We start from the raw sequence: 17,875 nt of genomic DNA, 5'->3' as shown, positions 1-17,875 counted from the left end.
TCTAAATTAAAAATGTTGACAGAAGACAGTTAAAAACAATGTTTAAACATAAAATATGACTCCATTAGACAAAACATGTGAAATACAAAATAACTTGAGTTTGGCAAGAGATAAGTGCTTAACATTTAGCGTATTAATTTAAAGGGAAAATGATGATATTTCATCAAAATGCTTAGAGGAGTTGACGAATTTATATTCTAAGCTAACGATGACCAATTTCTATGTATAAGAGAAAAATCTTTAGAAAAGAGCAGAGACAATAAAATCAGTTTAAAAAAAGAAAATATTTTTACTGGGGCAAATAGAAAAAATCACCAACGGTAAATCGTCAATATTTCCATAAAATAAAAAAGAGATATGTATTAAAAAGTTTTTTAATCCAAAATAAGTTTTGTAATCTTTCTTTGCAAAACGAGTAATGTTTATGAATATAAAGAAGGACTTTTAATATCTACCACGTACAAAAAGTCATTATTTATAATAATAATTTATCATCTATCAAAGAATCTTTAGAAAAAATGTTAGTTTCTAAAAATCAAGTATCCTTAATAAATTAGTATGCAGGTATTTAAAAATAATCTGAATGCATCATTATCATTTTGAGTTGCACACAAACATATTATCTACACTATTATTGTAAATTGTCTTGCATTAACTAATACATACAATACTTCACATAGTGTGCATTTTTTAGCATCATATCATACTAGGAGGTCTAATTACATTGAAAGCTGCCCCACCCACTTATTTGAATCTGTTTTAAAGATCTTATGGCCTCTTTTCAGATCCGCAAATTGCAAAAAAAAAAATTTTGCTGTAATGAAGAGTATTTTTTTTTTATTAATCTTTTTTTACAAAATATTCGCGTATTTTTTTTTTTTTTATATATACATTTACTGCTTTCCACCTCTCCACCGGCCAAACGATTCAAACCTTTTAGGCCTAAAAAAAGAAAATCATTGTTCATAAATTGGCTTTATTCCTAACACCATCCTATTCAAGACGAAAACCTAGCATCAACCTATTCAAAATCTAGCATCCTAGTCAAGACCTATCAACTAATTTATCAACCGACCTATCAACCAACCTAACAACTATCCTTATTAACCACACACAATATGAAAACCCAATCCTACATAACTAGGACAGCATCCCCAATAACCCACCACGGCGACGAAGGAGCAGCCCAGCCCGACCAATACACGCCTCCCTGCCCTACTTGTTAGTATATTAGTTGACAAACCCTTTTCCCTTTTATGGAAATAGACAACACATGACTTGAGTTCGGTTCTGCATTACCGCCATGAAGATCATCCTATTTAAAATCCCGTTAGAGCCAAAAAAAAAAATACAGTGTGCATATAGATTCCTCGAAGGGCATCCCACTTTTCCACCCATGCGCTAGCAAATTTTGCAAATTAACTAAAATTGTTCAGATTGCAGAAGAAATCGTAATTCCGCATCAGTCTCATTACCTACGTTAAGCCATCGAGCATTGTTTCTTTTTCCATGTCTGTTCTGTCTGCACGCCCAACCCTCACGCAGTCCGGATTTTCAGCAAGGGTGAATTCATAGAGTTTGCCCTTGAAGTCGCCATGACCTGTTACTAGCTGGATTATAAAGCGACTCATGTTAAAGGTCTAATTACAGGGGTGACTTACAGCATGGATTTTTTTTTATCTCACAGTAATTCAAACCTAAGAGCCTTCCGTGCATGAAATGAGTGTCCTAGCCATTATTCTTCTATAATTAAGTATCTCTTGGTATTCAGGCTTTGTCAACGACATTTAAGAATGTTGTCAAGCACAGATAATTTGGAAAGAGTTATTTAAGAAGTGTGGAATATCTGCAGGACAATACAACTTCTTGGCAATAGATTTGTGTTTGTTAGCTTTTAACGATTTTAATTATATTGCCAATTTTTATTTAATAGTTATTGATTGAATTTACTAATTGTTGAATTAGATTGTATAGTTTTGACACCTAACGGCTCTATGCGGTATAGTTACTGGCTTGCCAGCTAGGAGAGTCACAATTGGTGTCTAGTCTACATCAAGTGAAGGTCACACTACAAGCCGGATCCCTTTTCCTACCAAAACTGCAGATCGCGGGATAATCATTCTGTCTCACAGGTGGATATTCCCGGTAAATGCAAGTAGTCACCTGGCTCTCAGGTGAATATTCCCCAACTCGCACTTTTCCTTTATATTCGCCATTGAGGCGGATATTTTATCTCTTCTAAATATTATTGTTTATCCGTCTTTTACAAAAAAATTAAATAATATTGAAGTTTCAATAAAACTTTATTACAGTATTTTTATCCAAGTCCTCTCTAAATAATAGTACTTACATCATTTTTGAACCCGTTTTTTTCAATATTATTTTTCTAATCATATTTTTGTACTTTAATTATGCATGCATGTGTTTATTTTTATTATTAACTATTGTTCACATAATGATAAGCTCGATTAAAAAATATTTTATAATACATATTTAAAATAAGTACTAAACTTTCATTTTCAAAAATATTGAAAAATTTTCATTTACAATTTTCGACTTTCTAACAAATTTTAGTTATTCGTACTAGAATAATATTTTATTTTACCTTGGAAGGTAAGTAACGGGAAAATTCCCAATTCACGAAGAAACCCTTGTAAAACATTGGTATTTGTCTGTGAGACAGTTGTTCCCCAAAATGCGGAGCGAAGGGATGTTCCGATGTAAGTATTGACTCGTTGACGTTTACAAGAGATTCAAGAAATCCCATGTAAAAAATAAATCAATTATAAATTGCCTATAAAAGTTGACAGTAAATCAGAGAGAAGAATAAGACAAAAATATGAAAAAATATTTTATTAAGATACATATAACATTCAGCCTTTGTAATTTTGACAATGTTTTTAAAATATTTCACATGAAATAAAATTTATCAGAAATCTCTATTAAAAATCACAGATTGTTGACATTTATCAACATAGATATTATGTATATCTATTTACATATTGTATCTTACCATACTTTTTACATTAACAATAATAAACCTAAAGAGCTTACATAAAAAAAGAACCATTAAGAACAAAACAAAACCTTTAATATTTACCATACCTCCTAAGGTGTGCAGTAGACGAGAGGAGTTTAGCTACCGAAACTGACAGCATTATTGCTATTAGGGTGAAATTTGTAATGACAAGGATATGAAAAATAAATTGAAATTGAAGTACACACCACATAACCTTTTTGCCGCTGATACGATATGTAACATGTTACAACAGAGATGAAGAATGTTTAAAAGAAGGTAATATAGAAGTCTAGGCATCTACAGGGCTTATGACCTGTTAATGGCTGCCACTGACAGGTCATAAGCCCTGTAGATGCCTAGACTTCTATATTACCTTCTTTTAAACATTCTTCATCTCTGTTGTAATATGTTAATATAACCAGCTCCCCAGGGAGTCAAATCCAGTCTTTGTCTACAAAAATTTGGACAAACTCAAAATATTGTTGATAAATCCACCTGGTCCATGAAGAAGTACAGAAATTGAAAAAATAACATTTCAGGCGTTGCCTAGTATGTAGGTGAAATAATTCAATTAGATGAATCTCTCCCGCATAAGTACAGGTTTCAGCTCTTTTACTTCACAAACATCAACAGATGAAAGAATTGAAGAACTATAGATGTTCAAATATAGGTAGAATGGTGAATGTTACACAGTGTGTAAAGTGGCCACTTAAACCAGCCATTGACAGGTCATAAGCCCTGTAGATGCCTAGACTTCTATATTATCTTCTTTTAAACGTTCTTCATCTCTGTTGTAATATGTTAATATAAACAGCTCCCCAGGGAGTCGAATCCAGTCCTTGTCTACAAAAATTTGGACAAACTCAAAATATTGTTGATTTAAAATGTCCACAAGAATAACCTTAATGTCTTTGTTTATATATAATACTGAGAAATAAACATTGAATTCTGAACCAATAAAGTTCTATAAAACACACTCCCCGTACAAATAGGTTAAGTTAAAAACATCTCGAAAAGTCCACAGAAATAAAAAATTTGTATCGAAAAATTCTCAGTCAACACAGAATTGTGAAGTATACAATGCACACCCGACACAAGAATCGATGACTATCATTTCGTTTTTCATATTTAATTTTTACTCAAAACACTGTTTTTTTTTAATACATAACACTGTCTGTAATATTTATCTTAATAATAAAGAATAGAGTTTTGTGTGTGAAATGTAGCCAGAACTATAGATGAATGTTTTCGCCTCAATGGCTATTGTCTCCAAACTGTCGAAAATCCAAAAATGAAAATCGAGTGCAATCGGTACACCTTGTGGTTGATTAAAACTTTTGCCTACAATGTTTATTTATTTATTTGACAGACTTATGCAGTCCATTCTAACGATTACACGGAAGGTTCGATTCCCGACCAGATCGACATGAAATACGCAGTTGAGACAGTGATTTTCAATGTAATATTAATAGTCCCCGCACTGGAATTGAAGCGTGAGACCAATCATCTTGTCGTCTTGTCCGCATGTATATTGCAAGCCTAACACATTTAACTGGAATATTGGCTATCCCAACTATTGATGCAGAGTCTGATAAATGTATTGTTATATTTTTGTGCATAACTGAAACATTTAGCAAGAGATTTAGTAAATTATAAATATAAACAACAATAATTAAGATTATTCACACTCACATTCATGTTTTTACTGTGCGAAAAATGGACTAACATATTTTACAGTTCCATAGTAAATACAAGACAAATACACATATTGTTCTTTAAAAGTAAAATCCATTTAAAACAGAAACATAACATTAACAAATTACAACAGGGATGGAGAACATTTTAGAGAAAGGAATATGGAAATCTGGGCATTTACAGAGCTTATGACCTGCCGTTGGCTGGTTTGAGTGACCACTTTACACACTGTGTAATATACACCATTTTGCCTATGTTTGAGCATCCACATTTCTTCAATTTTTCTATTTGTTGATTTTAGTGAAGTTCAAGAACTGAAACCTTTATTGTTGTAAAGAGATTCATCTGATTGAATTATTTATTTTGAACAGAAGCCCTGTAAATTCCAAAACTTCCATATTCCATTCTCTAAAATGTTCTCCATCCCTGTTGTAATTTTTTAATCTTAATGACTCCCTAGGGGGTGAAATCCGGTCTTTTGTCTACAAACGTTTGGACAAACTCAAAGTATTGTAATAAGAAACATAACATCTTAAAATCAAACAAAGATATTTAATGAGCTTACTTTCTTAGAAAATTAAATGTGTTCAGAAGAAAAAAAAAACTAAAAATGCACTTCCTTTACCTATAATATAAAATATGCAAAACCCTTAACCATTTTTTTCTCGTTTAAGTTGATATCTATGCAGGAACTAATTTAGCAGATGGCTGCAAAAGTGCTATAAGAGCAGCTGCTGAAGAAATGGCTCCCAGGAGACCGACAGTCCCCGGTTGTAATTTCACTCGTCCTAGCGCTGTCATTGGAATCCACAAATCACAAAAATTCTTAACGGTATCAGTAACAATATCTTTTCTCAACTTTATGACCGAGAAAGCCTTTTCTAAAATAATGTAATAACTATGAAACAAATTATTATGCGTAACTCCTCTACTTGCAAAAATGAACTCCCTCTCATTAAGTAAGACTTGTTGGATTTCATATGCGTCCCGAGCAAGATTTAGAATGATTGTCAGAAGCCAGTATCGATTAGAAATCTCTAACCATTTATTTGAGTCGACACTTTTAAGAAAACCAGAACGAGCCAGCCATATGATGTGATCAGCGAAAAGAAATAGAGAATTTGATATTTTGCTCAGAGTCAATGTTATTCTAACAAAAATATCTGGGTAGTTGATGGTTGATAATGTTGAATAAAGAGAATCGACACATTTTCCAAATCGAAGTACTGAAACAAAAAAAAAAATACATACTGTTTGTAATCTCAATGTATTCTACTGTGGAAATAAACTATTCATAATTTATTACATAGTGTAAAAATAACTGTTTTTACTGTAGAATGCATAAAGGTTACACTCATTATGTTGGTTAAGGTAACACTCATTATGTTAGTTAAGATTAACCACAGTATATTCATAGCTGATATAAATTTTATATGTTCATAAGAACATATCTAAAAATAAAATAGTAAATGTTTGAAAATCAAAAGTTTCTTTCTTTCTATTTTTCTTGATAACAAATGACATTCTTATAATGTCTATGTAAGTGCAATACAGCAGATGAACCATTTGTCAAAATGTTCAGGAGGGATAAAAAACTCAGCGATTTCTTAAAACAAAGATTTAAAAAAAAAAAATTGCAGTTTACTTTGTGTTGTTAATTTATATCAGAAAATCTATTTTTACTATCATATGTGTCTATACATGGTCTATACGAAGTTAATTGTGGCAGTCAATACGTATGGCTTATTCGCTGTATTGCCAGTACGCAAATCGGGTACGTCTCATCCACTGTATTGGATTTAGAGATATATGCGGTATTGCTTTGCTTCTTTAGTAGGGAGGATTCATTTGCGGTACTGAATTTAATTGAATGCAAACAGTCTGTTGGTCAATTTCGAAATTCAAATATACCAATCAATGTGGCTTGCCACTTCAGTTGAAAATGAAAAAAAAAACATATTTAGATTTTTTGGTTCATATTCATGAACTTACGAAATAATATTATATTATTATACACAAATTTCATTGATAGCTGACGGTACAGAGCTCCCAATCTTAACTGTTTACATCTTTCGTTCCAGCAAAGTTTGCTTAATAATAAATGCTGGGTATAATAACACGTAATGTGTGTTCTAAATAGCAAAATATCCCCTGACAAAAAACATTTTATTTGTCAAATCAGTTCATTAAACAATTATCACATGTTTAGCAATGAAAACATTAAAAACATACAATACAGCAGAAATAAAAACAGGCATATTTCAACTTTTCCTCTCTTTATCTATATCCTTTTCTAGATTGCCAAACTTCCCTTATGAAATAAAAAAATTATAAATTAGATTAAAAATTAGATATTGTCACTACTAATTCAAATTATTTGCTGTTATTTTATTTTATTTTTATTTATTAAGGAAAAACAACAGTTGTTATATAAGAATACAAAATATAACATAATATAACAAAGAATAAAAATAGTACATATAATATATGTTATATTCTAATGATCACATGGAAACTTGTTACAAATTCTGTTTTTGCATAATATAGTAAAAATCCAACTATCCATATTAATGAGTGCCAGACGTTGTCCGGATATGCAAAAATTTGGATAATTGGATAAACCATTAAATTAAGGAAATTTGAAATAAAATGCAATATTTACTATAATTAAAATTTTAATTACTTTTGAAATAATACAGCGAATTTGAATGACATTCAAAATAATTCAAACATATCCAGCAAATTTAATTGCTTTGACGAAGAAACTCATTTACATTATATTATAACATCTCCTTTATTTTTTATATTCGGCAATCCAGATGACTGGAGTTCAGATAAATGGAGTTCTACGGTATATATTTTTAAACTGTTGATTCATCTAATAAGTACAACATTTTTTATAAGGAAGCAATGCTATTAATAAACGTTAAACACTCACATTTTCTAAATGAACTGCAAGTTGTCTCTAGTCTTTTCAATTGGTCAATGGTATATCTATCTGTTTTCGATTTTTGTAAGGTATTCCATATGAAACGGCTAGTGTATTGCACAATCCTGAAATAAAGCATTCGTCATAAGTAAGGAAAAAAGTGCAATATTAAAGTAATGGCAATTAATTCATAATGTAAAAACAGGGTAAAAAACTGTTTGAATTTAAATAAAACATTTTTACTCTAGGTTCTGTAATATCTTGCACCTATAATGATCTATAAACGTAATGATGTGATTCTTTAGGTGAAACCATACCACAGCGCATACCATGCACAAAATTTTGTATGGAGTACCGCGCAGTGTAGCACAGCAGCAGTGCTGTTTGTTTTATCCAAAACAATGATAATAATATTTCATGTTGCCGCGACGCGTCGCGCAGTGCCGCTCTAGTGATGTTTGACCCCTATGCTTGGCATTAAATTGTATATAATACGACAGTGGAATCGATAGATAAACTCAAGAACAAGTCTTAAATTTTAAAATTAGATTTGTCGCAGTTTTAATTTCGGTCTAATAAAAATATATTTAAGAAGTTAAAAGGAATGTTTACCTTGCTAGTTTATCCCTTCCCGCAGCTTGACTGTTGAGTTTTATTATTACCTCCATATTTAAAAAAATACACAAAAAACTTCAGTTTTATAGTCAATGCGTGGCATTTAGTTTTTGACAAATAATTTTCGACCTAAGTTCAAAGGTCTACCTGTGTCCATCTAAGGAAACGGCTTTGAAAACAAAAAGTGTAGGTCAATAAAATTATTGGTTTTCTAAGGAGACTGATAATATAAAGGTTGTCAACAATTTATTAAAATACGTGCATGTCCTATTACAAAATCAATAAATGTTATTTTACATTTATGTTCGCAGATAAATTAAATTAAAACAGGAAACTGTCTGCTAACGCAAGGATTGCAAATTTCCCTCAAAATTGACTTGGCAGTTTGACACTTTGACACTTGACACATTGACAATACAAGTAATAAAGTAGCCAGTACAAAAAACGGGCGCGACAAGGCAAAAAATACAATTACGAGTACCTATAATCATAGACAAAAGTATGTACTGATATCTATGGTTATTTTTTTAAAAAGTTGAGGTTATGTCTTATGTCATTTGTAAAGAATTGTCAATGATAAAATCAGCGTATTTAAGGTAGTTGGAAAACTATAGAGTAAATAAGATTTGGACTTAAACGATAACGCAATTAGTGTTCAGTAAAACAAAGTTATTTTGTCTTGAATATAGCCGTTTAAAAATGTCCGCGTTTAGAAGAGTTCAGGTTGGTGAAAAATGTTGAATGAAAAATAATCCAAAATGGTTTGTTTTTTTTATATAAACTAACACATCTCATAACGCCCCAATTTTGTTTGTTTTTTAGCAATGGGCCACATTCGCTCGTACATGGCACCTCTATGACTGCAAATGGCAGGATCCGTATATATCAGCAGAGCGCATTAAGAAATACTTAATGGGATTACACAAACCAATTTACCATCCAATGAATGACTGCGGCGATGTAGTAGTTGCTATTAACAGCAGAGACATTGCTTTGCGGGGGTCCGATTGGTATAAACGGGCATATTTTCATGCCACTGGATATCCTGGAGGCGCTACTTGGACACTTGCTTGGGAACTACACGAAAAAGATTTTACTTTGGTTAGAATTAATTTATTTAAAACTTCAATAGGGAAGGGGTGTGTGGAAAATGAGTGTAGGTTGTAGCGATAGTAGTCTGGTTAGGAGTTTCATAAAAAGATTTGCTAAGTGTTTTAGGCATACAAATAATAATATGGCTGAATATATGTTTTAAAATATATGTGTATTGGCAAGATAGAGCTAGAAGGTATCTAGTATGTAAAACTTCAAAGGCTCAGAATCTCACTCCCTAGCACCATGCCAATGAAGTTTTGGTCTTCATAACGTAAAATAATCAGAAATTATCGAAACATCCAAATATGATCATCAGAGTTATGATATAAAGGATGTATATTTTTATTGTTCAACTGTTATTTGATTTATTAAGATAATTATTTTTTTCTTTATTTAAAAAAGGGTCTTAATTTTTCAAGAGATAAAAAAATAGCTATATTGTTAATAGGTGTTCATACTTGTATGCAGTGTTTGTTAGACACACATTAGGCGAGGATTATAAGTGACATGAAGCCAACTGCAAGCCAATTTGTATGTGCTCATTTTTAAACCCGAAAATTATTCATAATAATAAAAATACTTTATAGTTTTATTGCACTTTTATTTATAATTATTTTATAAATGTTTTACCAGTGACCGGGTTTCGTCGTGACCCACATCGTCAGACTGGTGGGAGACTAAACAAATTTCTATGTTATATACAAGTGCAAGCAGGGGTTGTAAATCATGATTTTATATAATTATGTAAATAAAAGAATTTAAATTAAAATCATTTAAGTATAAGGTAATAAAAATTATAAGAATATAAGTTTTGTTTGAATGTATATAATAAAAACTGGTGTAAAATATACAATTTTATGAAGTTTTATAATGAAAATGTATTTGAATTACATGTATTTAAATTGAATTAAAACTATAACAGGGGCCGCTGGTTGGTAGTTCCATCGACAGCTATGTCTCCAGGCCCGGGGTTTTTTTGTTTAGTCGTTAATTTAGTAGTTAATTTGTTTAGTCTCCCACCAGTCTGACGATGTCGGTCACAACGAAACCCGGTCACTGGTAAAAAATTTATAAAATAATCATAAATAAAAGTGGAATAAAACTATAAAGTATTTTTATTATTATAATTAAAATGCAGTTTCACCAAGGAATGTCAGTAGAAAAACTCAATATACCAAAAATTATTTTTAAAAACTTCTTATTTATACATTGACAGTTAAATGATTAGAATCAATCTGCTTTAAATATTTAATATATTTTCTATTTATAAAGTCCATGGCCTGAACATAATTTAAAACATCATAAAATATCAGTAATTTTTTATATTAAATATGAGTAGGTACTTGCACAAAACAAAAATTTGCTGTTTACAATTTCATTCCTCGAGATGTGCGCACGCGGAAGATGGAAACATGTATGTGGACAATTTTTAACAGATGTGCAGCCGCATATCTGGTGGTAGGCAGAGTATGGAATGCCAAATGCAAATATCTTGACATACATTCCTAGCTTCCTCCACTTCTATACATTTTGTCAAACATACCCTTCAATTGTCTACGTTTGAAATGACCTGCCTTGAAATTTCGATTTATTTGATCATATCAACTGCTTCTTGATAATCCTCTTCATACGTTGATTACTGTTCTATATACATAAATATATATTCATAAGTTTTACCATCCTTTTGTCATTCATTTTTAAAAAATGATTAAACCAAATATTTTTTTGTATTTTAATTTACAGATTATAAAAAAAGCCGTTTATCGCTCAATGAAAGGAAATTTACAAAGACGCCACACAATGGAAAGGCTTTTAATTTTCCCAGAGGCGAAGGTACCTGATGAAATTATGCAGAATATTTCTAATGAAATTCCACAATGCAGAGAAATCCCTGTAAGATTGGATCATATTCCAGATGAAGTGATTAAAAACTACCCCAAAGTTATGGATTTCCCTAAGGACTACAAGTTGAAATAAATATATATGTACATTTTTTAGTTTTATTAGTTATTAACAATTATTTTTTGCAATCAATAAACATGTTTTTGAGCTAAGTAACGCAGTTAATATTGAAATGTCATTTTGGTTGATTTTTAATGAGTAAAAACCATTTCCTTTTAGTACTTTATGATGTATGCCTGGAGAGCAAATTGGCGATGAACGAAAGTAAGTCAAAAGTTATTGTATTTGAAAGAGGGAGTGAAGTTACTGACTGCATAATAAATGTAAACAACGAATGTCTCGAACAAGTAAAAGAATTTGTGTATCTGGGAAGCATGTTTTCAAGAGATGGAAGAGTAGAAAAAGATGTTGAAAGGAGAGTGAATGCGGGCAACAAAATGAACGACACATTAAGCACTAGTAATTACTAATAAAAATATGTCAATCAAAGCTAAACTGGCAGTGCACAATGGAGTTTTAGTCCCAACACTTATGTATGGAAGTGAAACATGGAACTGGCAGAGGAAGGATGAAAGCCGAGTGAACGCGGTTGAAATGCGATTTCTTAGACTAATGTATGGGAAATCAATGTACTACGGGGTTCCGAATGATGAAATCAGGCGAGAGTGTAAATCTGAGTCAAGTATAATTGATAAGATTAAGAAAGGGTCTCTGAGATGGTTTGGTCATGTAGAACGAATGGATGATGAAAAAATGGTAAAACAAGTATATATTAATGCTATAAGTGATGTCCCATCTCTGTTGCAATCAATTTCTTTTCATGTTCCCAACCATGTTACCAAAAGTCAAAATTTGCTATTTGTTAAATCTTCTAAGAGCAACTTTTGTTTTTATGCCCCAATGTTTAGAATGTGTAGATTAGTAAATTCATCACACGACTTGGAATTCTTTCGGATAGATCTTCCGACTTTTCGTAGATCTCTTCGCAACTAAAAGAGTGTGGGATGAAGTTGGTTTGGCATGGTTTAGCTCGAAGTCTTATGTCTTTAGTTTTTATGAATATATTGTATATCATTATTGTATTGCCCTTGTTTGCCTTTGCTACATAGTTTTACGTTCTTTTTGTTCAGTTTCTTGTATTTACGTTTCTTTATGTAACTGTTATACTTGGCTTAGGCCGTATATATAAATAAATACGGCAAAAATGAATGGTAACGTGAGTTGAAAACGACTAAGGAAGGTGGCATGATCAGATAAACCAAAATCTTAAGTCTGGTCATGTCAAAAACAGACAGAACCGAAGGGTATATATGACAAGACGTATGAATGTGGAAGAAGCTAGGAATGTATGACAGAATAGACGTGTGTGGTGGTCCATTCCCTCTGCCTACCCTTACAGGGAAATGGCGTGATGGTAGTAGTAGCTTTTATCAATAACACTTTATACATTTTATAGATCTTTTAAAAAATGGAAATTTGAAAACTTATAAAATTGTACAAAGGTAGGTAGGATCAGGACAAAGTTAACAATTTTTTTATGGAAGTGATTTATTGTTTAGCAAAGTATAAATGTTGTCAAGTACAGTAATGCCATGAATTATGAAAAACATATTATTCAAGCTTCAAATCCTTTTTCAGAGAATAAACGACGATATGCATCATATATTTTTTATTCTCCTGGAAATTTTCAATAGTTCGATTGCGTACTGCATCCCATGCATACAGATCTCTATAGACGGGGCGAACAAATTTCATTCTTCCTTGTTCATTAACAAATTTCAAAGCATTAGTAACTTTGTCTTCCCAACGAGCCTTGATGCATAGCCTTAACCACCGGTACTTAATTTCGGAGTTATAAATTGAATCCAAGTCGTAGGCGTTTTGTAAAGCTTTGACAAGTTCGAGAGAAACATCTTTCTCGAGTAGTTCTGCCAAGAACTGACGTTTCTGTAGGGAATCTAAATTTTTAATATCCTCTTTGGAAAATCTCGAAAAATCTCCATTAGCGGACATCCACTCTTTTACAAGGTTGGAGCATGATTTCAGCATAGAAGAATCATACCTGAAAGACAAGATATTAAACTCAAATACATAGTGATAATAAATGAATAAATAGTGATGCTTATATCAAAAGCTTCGAAGTTTTATTCATCAAATAGAAAAACAATGGTTTTTTTTTCAATACAAACTTGAAAATTAAAATCAATTGAAAACAACCCTAAATATCCCAACTTGTAATTGGAATAAGGCCACAAATGATTTATTTAACAATGAAATAAATACAAAACAGCTTTGTTTTTAGCCACAATCTATTACCTTGATAAAGAAGCTTGTGTAGCTTTAAAACCAGTTAAAAAGAAAATGGTTTTATATTTATTTTATTATAATGAATAACCACAAAATTAGTGCTCCAAATATAAATTATATATTTAATTTATCTTATTATCATTCATTAGTTGTTGTTCTATTATTTTCTTTGCCAGCCTTAGTAAATAAATTATTTGTAATAGATAATACAATTATTTTATATAGTATTGAGGACTTTTATGAGTTCTCGCTGTTTTTTTGTGAAAATTAATTATTTATTGTAAAAAATTACTAAAGAACGTTTCATCGAAAGTATTGTCCATCACTAGCGACTACACTTTCTCCTATCTTTTTGGCAGCATACGAATACCATCTCGAAAGAAGGACTCATCCTTTGAGGTTATCCACGAATCAAGCCATGTTTTGGCATCTTCATAAGAATGGAAGTGCTGCTCAGCAAGGCTATGAGCCATCGATCAGAACAAGTGGTAATCGGAAGATTAATGTCCGGTGAATACGGCGAGTGGGGTAGGACTTCCCATTTGAGCATTTCCAAGTATGTTTTGACTGGCTTTGTAGCATGTGGCCAAGCTTTTTCATGCTGCAAAATTACTTTGTCATCTCTCTCCTCAAACGCATCAATTGTAGTCGATAGTGATGATTTTGTTGGGTTTGAGGAGCTCATAACACAGAGTATGAATTTGGAACCATGGATATTTGGCTTTGCCATTGATGTCGTTGATGCGTAGACGGTCTTACCCCACAATTGTCTATGCTTCGGGTTATCGTAGTGTATCCACTTATCATCGCCAGTTACGATACGATGCACTAAACCTTTCCTTTTCTGCCGTTGAAGCAATTGTTCACACATGCAAAAACGCCGTTCGGCATCTCTCGGCTTCAATTCATACAGCACTAAATTTCCTTGCTTTTGAATGATTCCTAGTGTTTTAAAATCATTCCTAATGCTTTCAAACATTTGGGAACTGTTGTGTGATCAACTTCTAATAATTCTGCAAGTTCATTTTGCGTCTGACATGGGTCTTCATCGAGTAATGCTTCCAATTCTTCTGCTTCAAACTTTTGCAATGCGCCAGAGCGTTCCTTATCTTCAATATCAAAATCATTATTTTTAGTGTCCAAGCCAATCTCTTGCATGTTGTTTCTGACAGAGCATGTTCACCGTAAGTCTCCACAAGAATTCTATGTGCTTCGGCTGCAGATTTAAAAAAAAAGTAATGCAGTAAAATTCCCCGCAAATACTCTTTTATTTGGCACAAATTCGACATGTTTAACAGTATGAAAAAATATGTTGTTTACACTTTGGCAGAATAACGTATACTTTCATTTCAAGCCTAATAATGGTGGAGCTTCTCTATGAAGTATTTCATGATGTAAAAAGGCTAAGATAACACAATCGGTCAAGAAACAGCGAGAACTTATTCAAGTCCCTATCAAAATATTTAGTTTTTTATGCCTGCCTCTTTTCACTATTAAAGAGTAAATTGAGTTGGAACAAGAATGTTGTACTACATAGATTTTGAGAATTTATAGATAATAATGTACATATTATGCTTGATTAAAATAATTTTCTTATATTACTGGCAAACCAACACTAGAATACTCACTCGGGAATAATAAAAGGCATTCCAGGAGTGTAAAGCCAGCTGTCCCAATCTATTTCTTTTAACCTGGCATTGTCTTTGAAGTATTCAATCAAGAATCCTTTAAAGTCATCGGTTTTTATGGATTGTTTTTGGAAGCGATTCAAATATGCACGTAAGAATGGTTCGAAAGCATCGGGTCCCCCAAGGGTATTTTCCAAATATCGTAAAAACGTGGATCCCTTTTCATACGGAACCGATGAAAACGCATCATCAGGGCTAAGGCCCTTCAAGTTAACAACTAACTTTGAAAGAGGGTTTTCTACACCAAGATGATGAATAACCTAAAAAAACAAACATAAATTAATATCCAATAAACAAAATAAGATTTTAATGACTATTCTTCATAACATCCTTTAAACAGTGTATGAAAATTATGTTATTGAAGGAAATTGAACCGGGTTGTGGTCCCGTGGTTAGTGTCTCGGATTCACGGACCGGAGGTCCGAGGGTCAAACCCAACTCTACCACAACTTGATTCTCATTTTCTAATAGTGAATTATTTACAACTCGTTGAAAATTGTCACCAAAATTGAAATATTTGGGTAAATTATAAGAACGATAATATTTCTTTAAAAAAAAGAAAAATATAATCAAAGCTTATCCACACCTGATTGTGTATAGGGCACTACATTGGTAAAGTAAACGCAGCATATCATCTGTTTGATAAAGGTAAGATGATTACTGTAGTGTGCGACTGTGTGAAATATTGCAGTATAAAACCAACTTGTAAACAAATATTAATGTCTGCCCAGCCTTCATATGTATTCAGATCTGAGATACAACTAAAAATCTGCTTGACAAATATGTGAGATGTGTATGGTATTGTTTTATCATAAGCAAAACATAGTGGCATTAGTGCAGTTAAATAGTGACTGTTTTAAAGTAAATATATGTTTTTACCGTATCTTTCAATTCGGCCAATCCTAAAATGGTAATGAAATCTCTGTATTTCTTATCATTGGCAGTTTCTCCATAGAGGCGAGATGATATCTTCCTTTCGACAAACACAGTAAATCCTTCATTCAACCAAAAGTGTTCGAAGTTCTTATTTGTAACTAAATTCCCAGTCCAACTATGAGTAATTTCGTGGATAATAACATCAGCCAACGAACGATCTCCTGCCTAAAAAAAACAAATGACTTAAGTTATAAAATACGAACAAATTTATAATATACTGTTGTTAGCGTCTGATAAAATTAGGAGTGAATTGCCACAGTAAAAAATAAGATATATTAATCATATTTAAGTTTTTTATTTTAAAATTAAGGAAATATGTTTTTTTTCCAATGTATTTTTTTACAGTACTTGAAGTTCTTTTGTTAAGTAACTTGAAAACCTTATTTTATAATCTTCACCATGTTATAGTATGTATGTGGGTGGATGTGTATGTGCATGTGAGTGAGTTTGCGTATGCGTGTATATGTGTGGATATTTATACATGCATATCAGTGGCGTGTCGTCCATACATGCGATACATGCGGCGCATGCCTTTAATACTGGAAAACTATGTAGGTAGTAGGTACATAACTTGTAAATGAAATATATGCACACTCTTATTATTAGATCTCACATAAGAATATGTTTATGTGTGCCCTATTTCAAGATTTAATATAATAATAATAAAAAACATTAAGTATTTTAATTATAGATTATTGACGTAATTATTAAACGTAATCGCCCCTAAAATCGGCAACAACCAACCGCGCATCACGGCTGACCGCAGCCGACTGACGAACTGATACGCATATAAAATATTAGATGCGCAAACGCTCAAAATGCTCCTGGGATTTTGAATAGTTAGCGCAAGCGCATCAGAACTTAACCGCTAATTCCGCCCATGTATTGGAGTGTTTTACACTGTTATATCAACCTACACTACCAACTGTGCATGCTGCTCGGATTTTGCATTTATATGGGGATAAAATTACCTACCAAGTAATAAAAATTATTTTTGAAATACTTTTCCATTTTTGGGGGTAAGGACTTTTTTGTGGTTTTCTGTATTTTTTTATGTTTATAATTAAAACTCTTAACTAAATTGAGTAAAATATTCAGGAAACAGGATTTTGTAAATATAATTTTCAAAACATTATAATTGTGTAACCAAATGAGAATTTCAATCTGTAAAAAAACAATAATTACCTAATTAAAAATTTTATATTTTATATAGTGTAAAACAGCGTAGTTAGGACTCTTGACGTTTTGTCACTAAAACAATGTTGACTTCCGGTTTTTATTCTGTCTTACCCAAACAACGTAATTTAAAATTATTTTTGGGTTCAGTGTTTTTTTTTCACGTATAATATAGCTTATCGCGATAACTTTTACATTTTTAACTCCAAAACTGCAGTCTGAATTATTATTTTTTTTTTTAATCTCATAATCCCTAATATGGCCGCTCAGGGAAGCAATGAATGTGGACTTAACCGCGATGCTAATCGGGAAAATAATTGAAATTGCCTAATTTAATCTTTACTGAAGAGAAGTTTTAGTGGTCTTCCATTTAATTAAAAGGAACGTTATTATTATTATTATTATTAACAAGATATTTAGTTTTATAGATTTTTTTAAATCGGCGTGCGTGGAAAGTACGCCAGGAAATAGTGGTATGGCGTTCTATCCTCTCTGCCTACCCCTTAGTATAAG

At 31.9% G+C, this 17,875-nt stretch overlaps 3 protein-coding genes across 5 annotated transcripts in view; 1 reads left to right on the top strand and 2 right to left on the bottom strand.

Moving 5' to 3' along the window:
• Positions 1-4,993: 4,993 nt before the first annotated feature.
• Positions 4,994-8,668, bottom strand: Pex11ab (peroxisomal biogenesis factor 11ab). Its single transcript, XM_088229667.1, has 3 exons — positions 8,256-8,668; positions 7,653-7,768; positions 4,994-5,940 (listed from the first exon to the last, which is right to left on the bottom strand). Exons 1-3 carry the CDS (start codon positions 8,309-8,311, stop codon positions 5,396-5,398), a joined length of 717 nt encoding a protein of 238 aa, XP_088085793.1. The 5' UTR covers positions 8,312-8,668; the 3' UTR covers positions 4,994-5,395.
• Positions 8,669-8,773: 105 nt separating this feature from the next.
• Positions 8,774-11,407, top strand: mRpL13 (mitochondrial ribosomal protein L13). Its single transcript, XM_088229668.1, has 3 exons — positions 8,774-8,981; positions 9,081-9,359; positions 11,097-11,407. The coding sequence occupies exons 1-3, from the start codon at positions 8,958-8,960 to the stop codon at positions 11,328-11,330; spliced, it is 537 nt and encodes a 178-aa protein (XP_088085794.1). The 5' UTR covers positions 8,774-8,957; the 3' UTR covers positions 11,331-11,407.
• A 503-nt stretch (positions 11,408-11,910) lies between these two features.
• The window catches only part of LOC148279616 (leukotriene A-4 hydrolase), a 29,872-nt gene continuing 23,907 nt past the window's right edge, over positions 11,911-17,875 (bottom strand). For all 3 annotated transcript variants that reach the window (XM_088229666.1, XM_088229664.1, XM_088229665.1), the window contains exons 8-10: positions 16,130-16,351; positions 15,191-15,510; positions 11,911-13,317 (exon numbers count right to left, since the gene is read on the bottom strand). In XM_088229666.1, the coding sequence (XP_088085792.1) occupies positions 12,867-13,317; positions 15,191-15,510; positions 16,130-16,351 (993 nt within the window). In that variant the 3' untranslated portion in view covers positions 11,911-12,866. The remainder of the gene's footprint in view (positions 13,318-15,190; positions 15,511-16,129; positions 16,352-17,875) is intronic.

The sequence above is a fragment of the Micrasema longulum genome, unplaced genomic scaffold, assembly GCF_059751315.1.
Source record: "Micrasema longulum isolate JH-2025_06_02 unplaced genomic scaffold, ASM5975131v1 h1tg000692l, whole genome shotgun sequence".
Lineage (NCBI taxonomy): Eukaryota > Metazoa > Arthropoda > Insecta > Trichoptera > Brachycentridae > Micrasema > Micrasema longulum.
The sequence above is the reverse complement of the archived record's forward strand: the minus strand, read 5'-3'. Positions and strand labels throughout refer to the sequence as shown.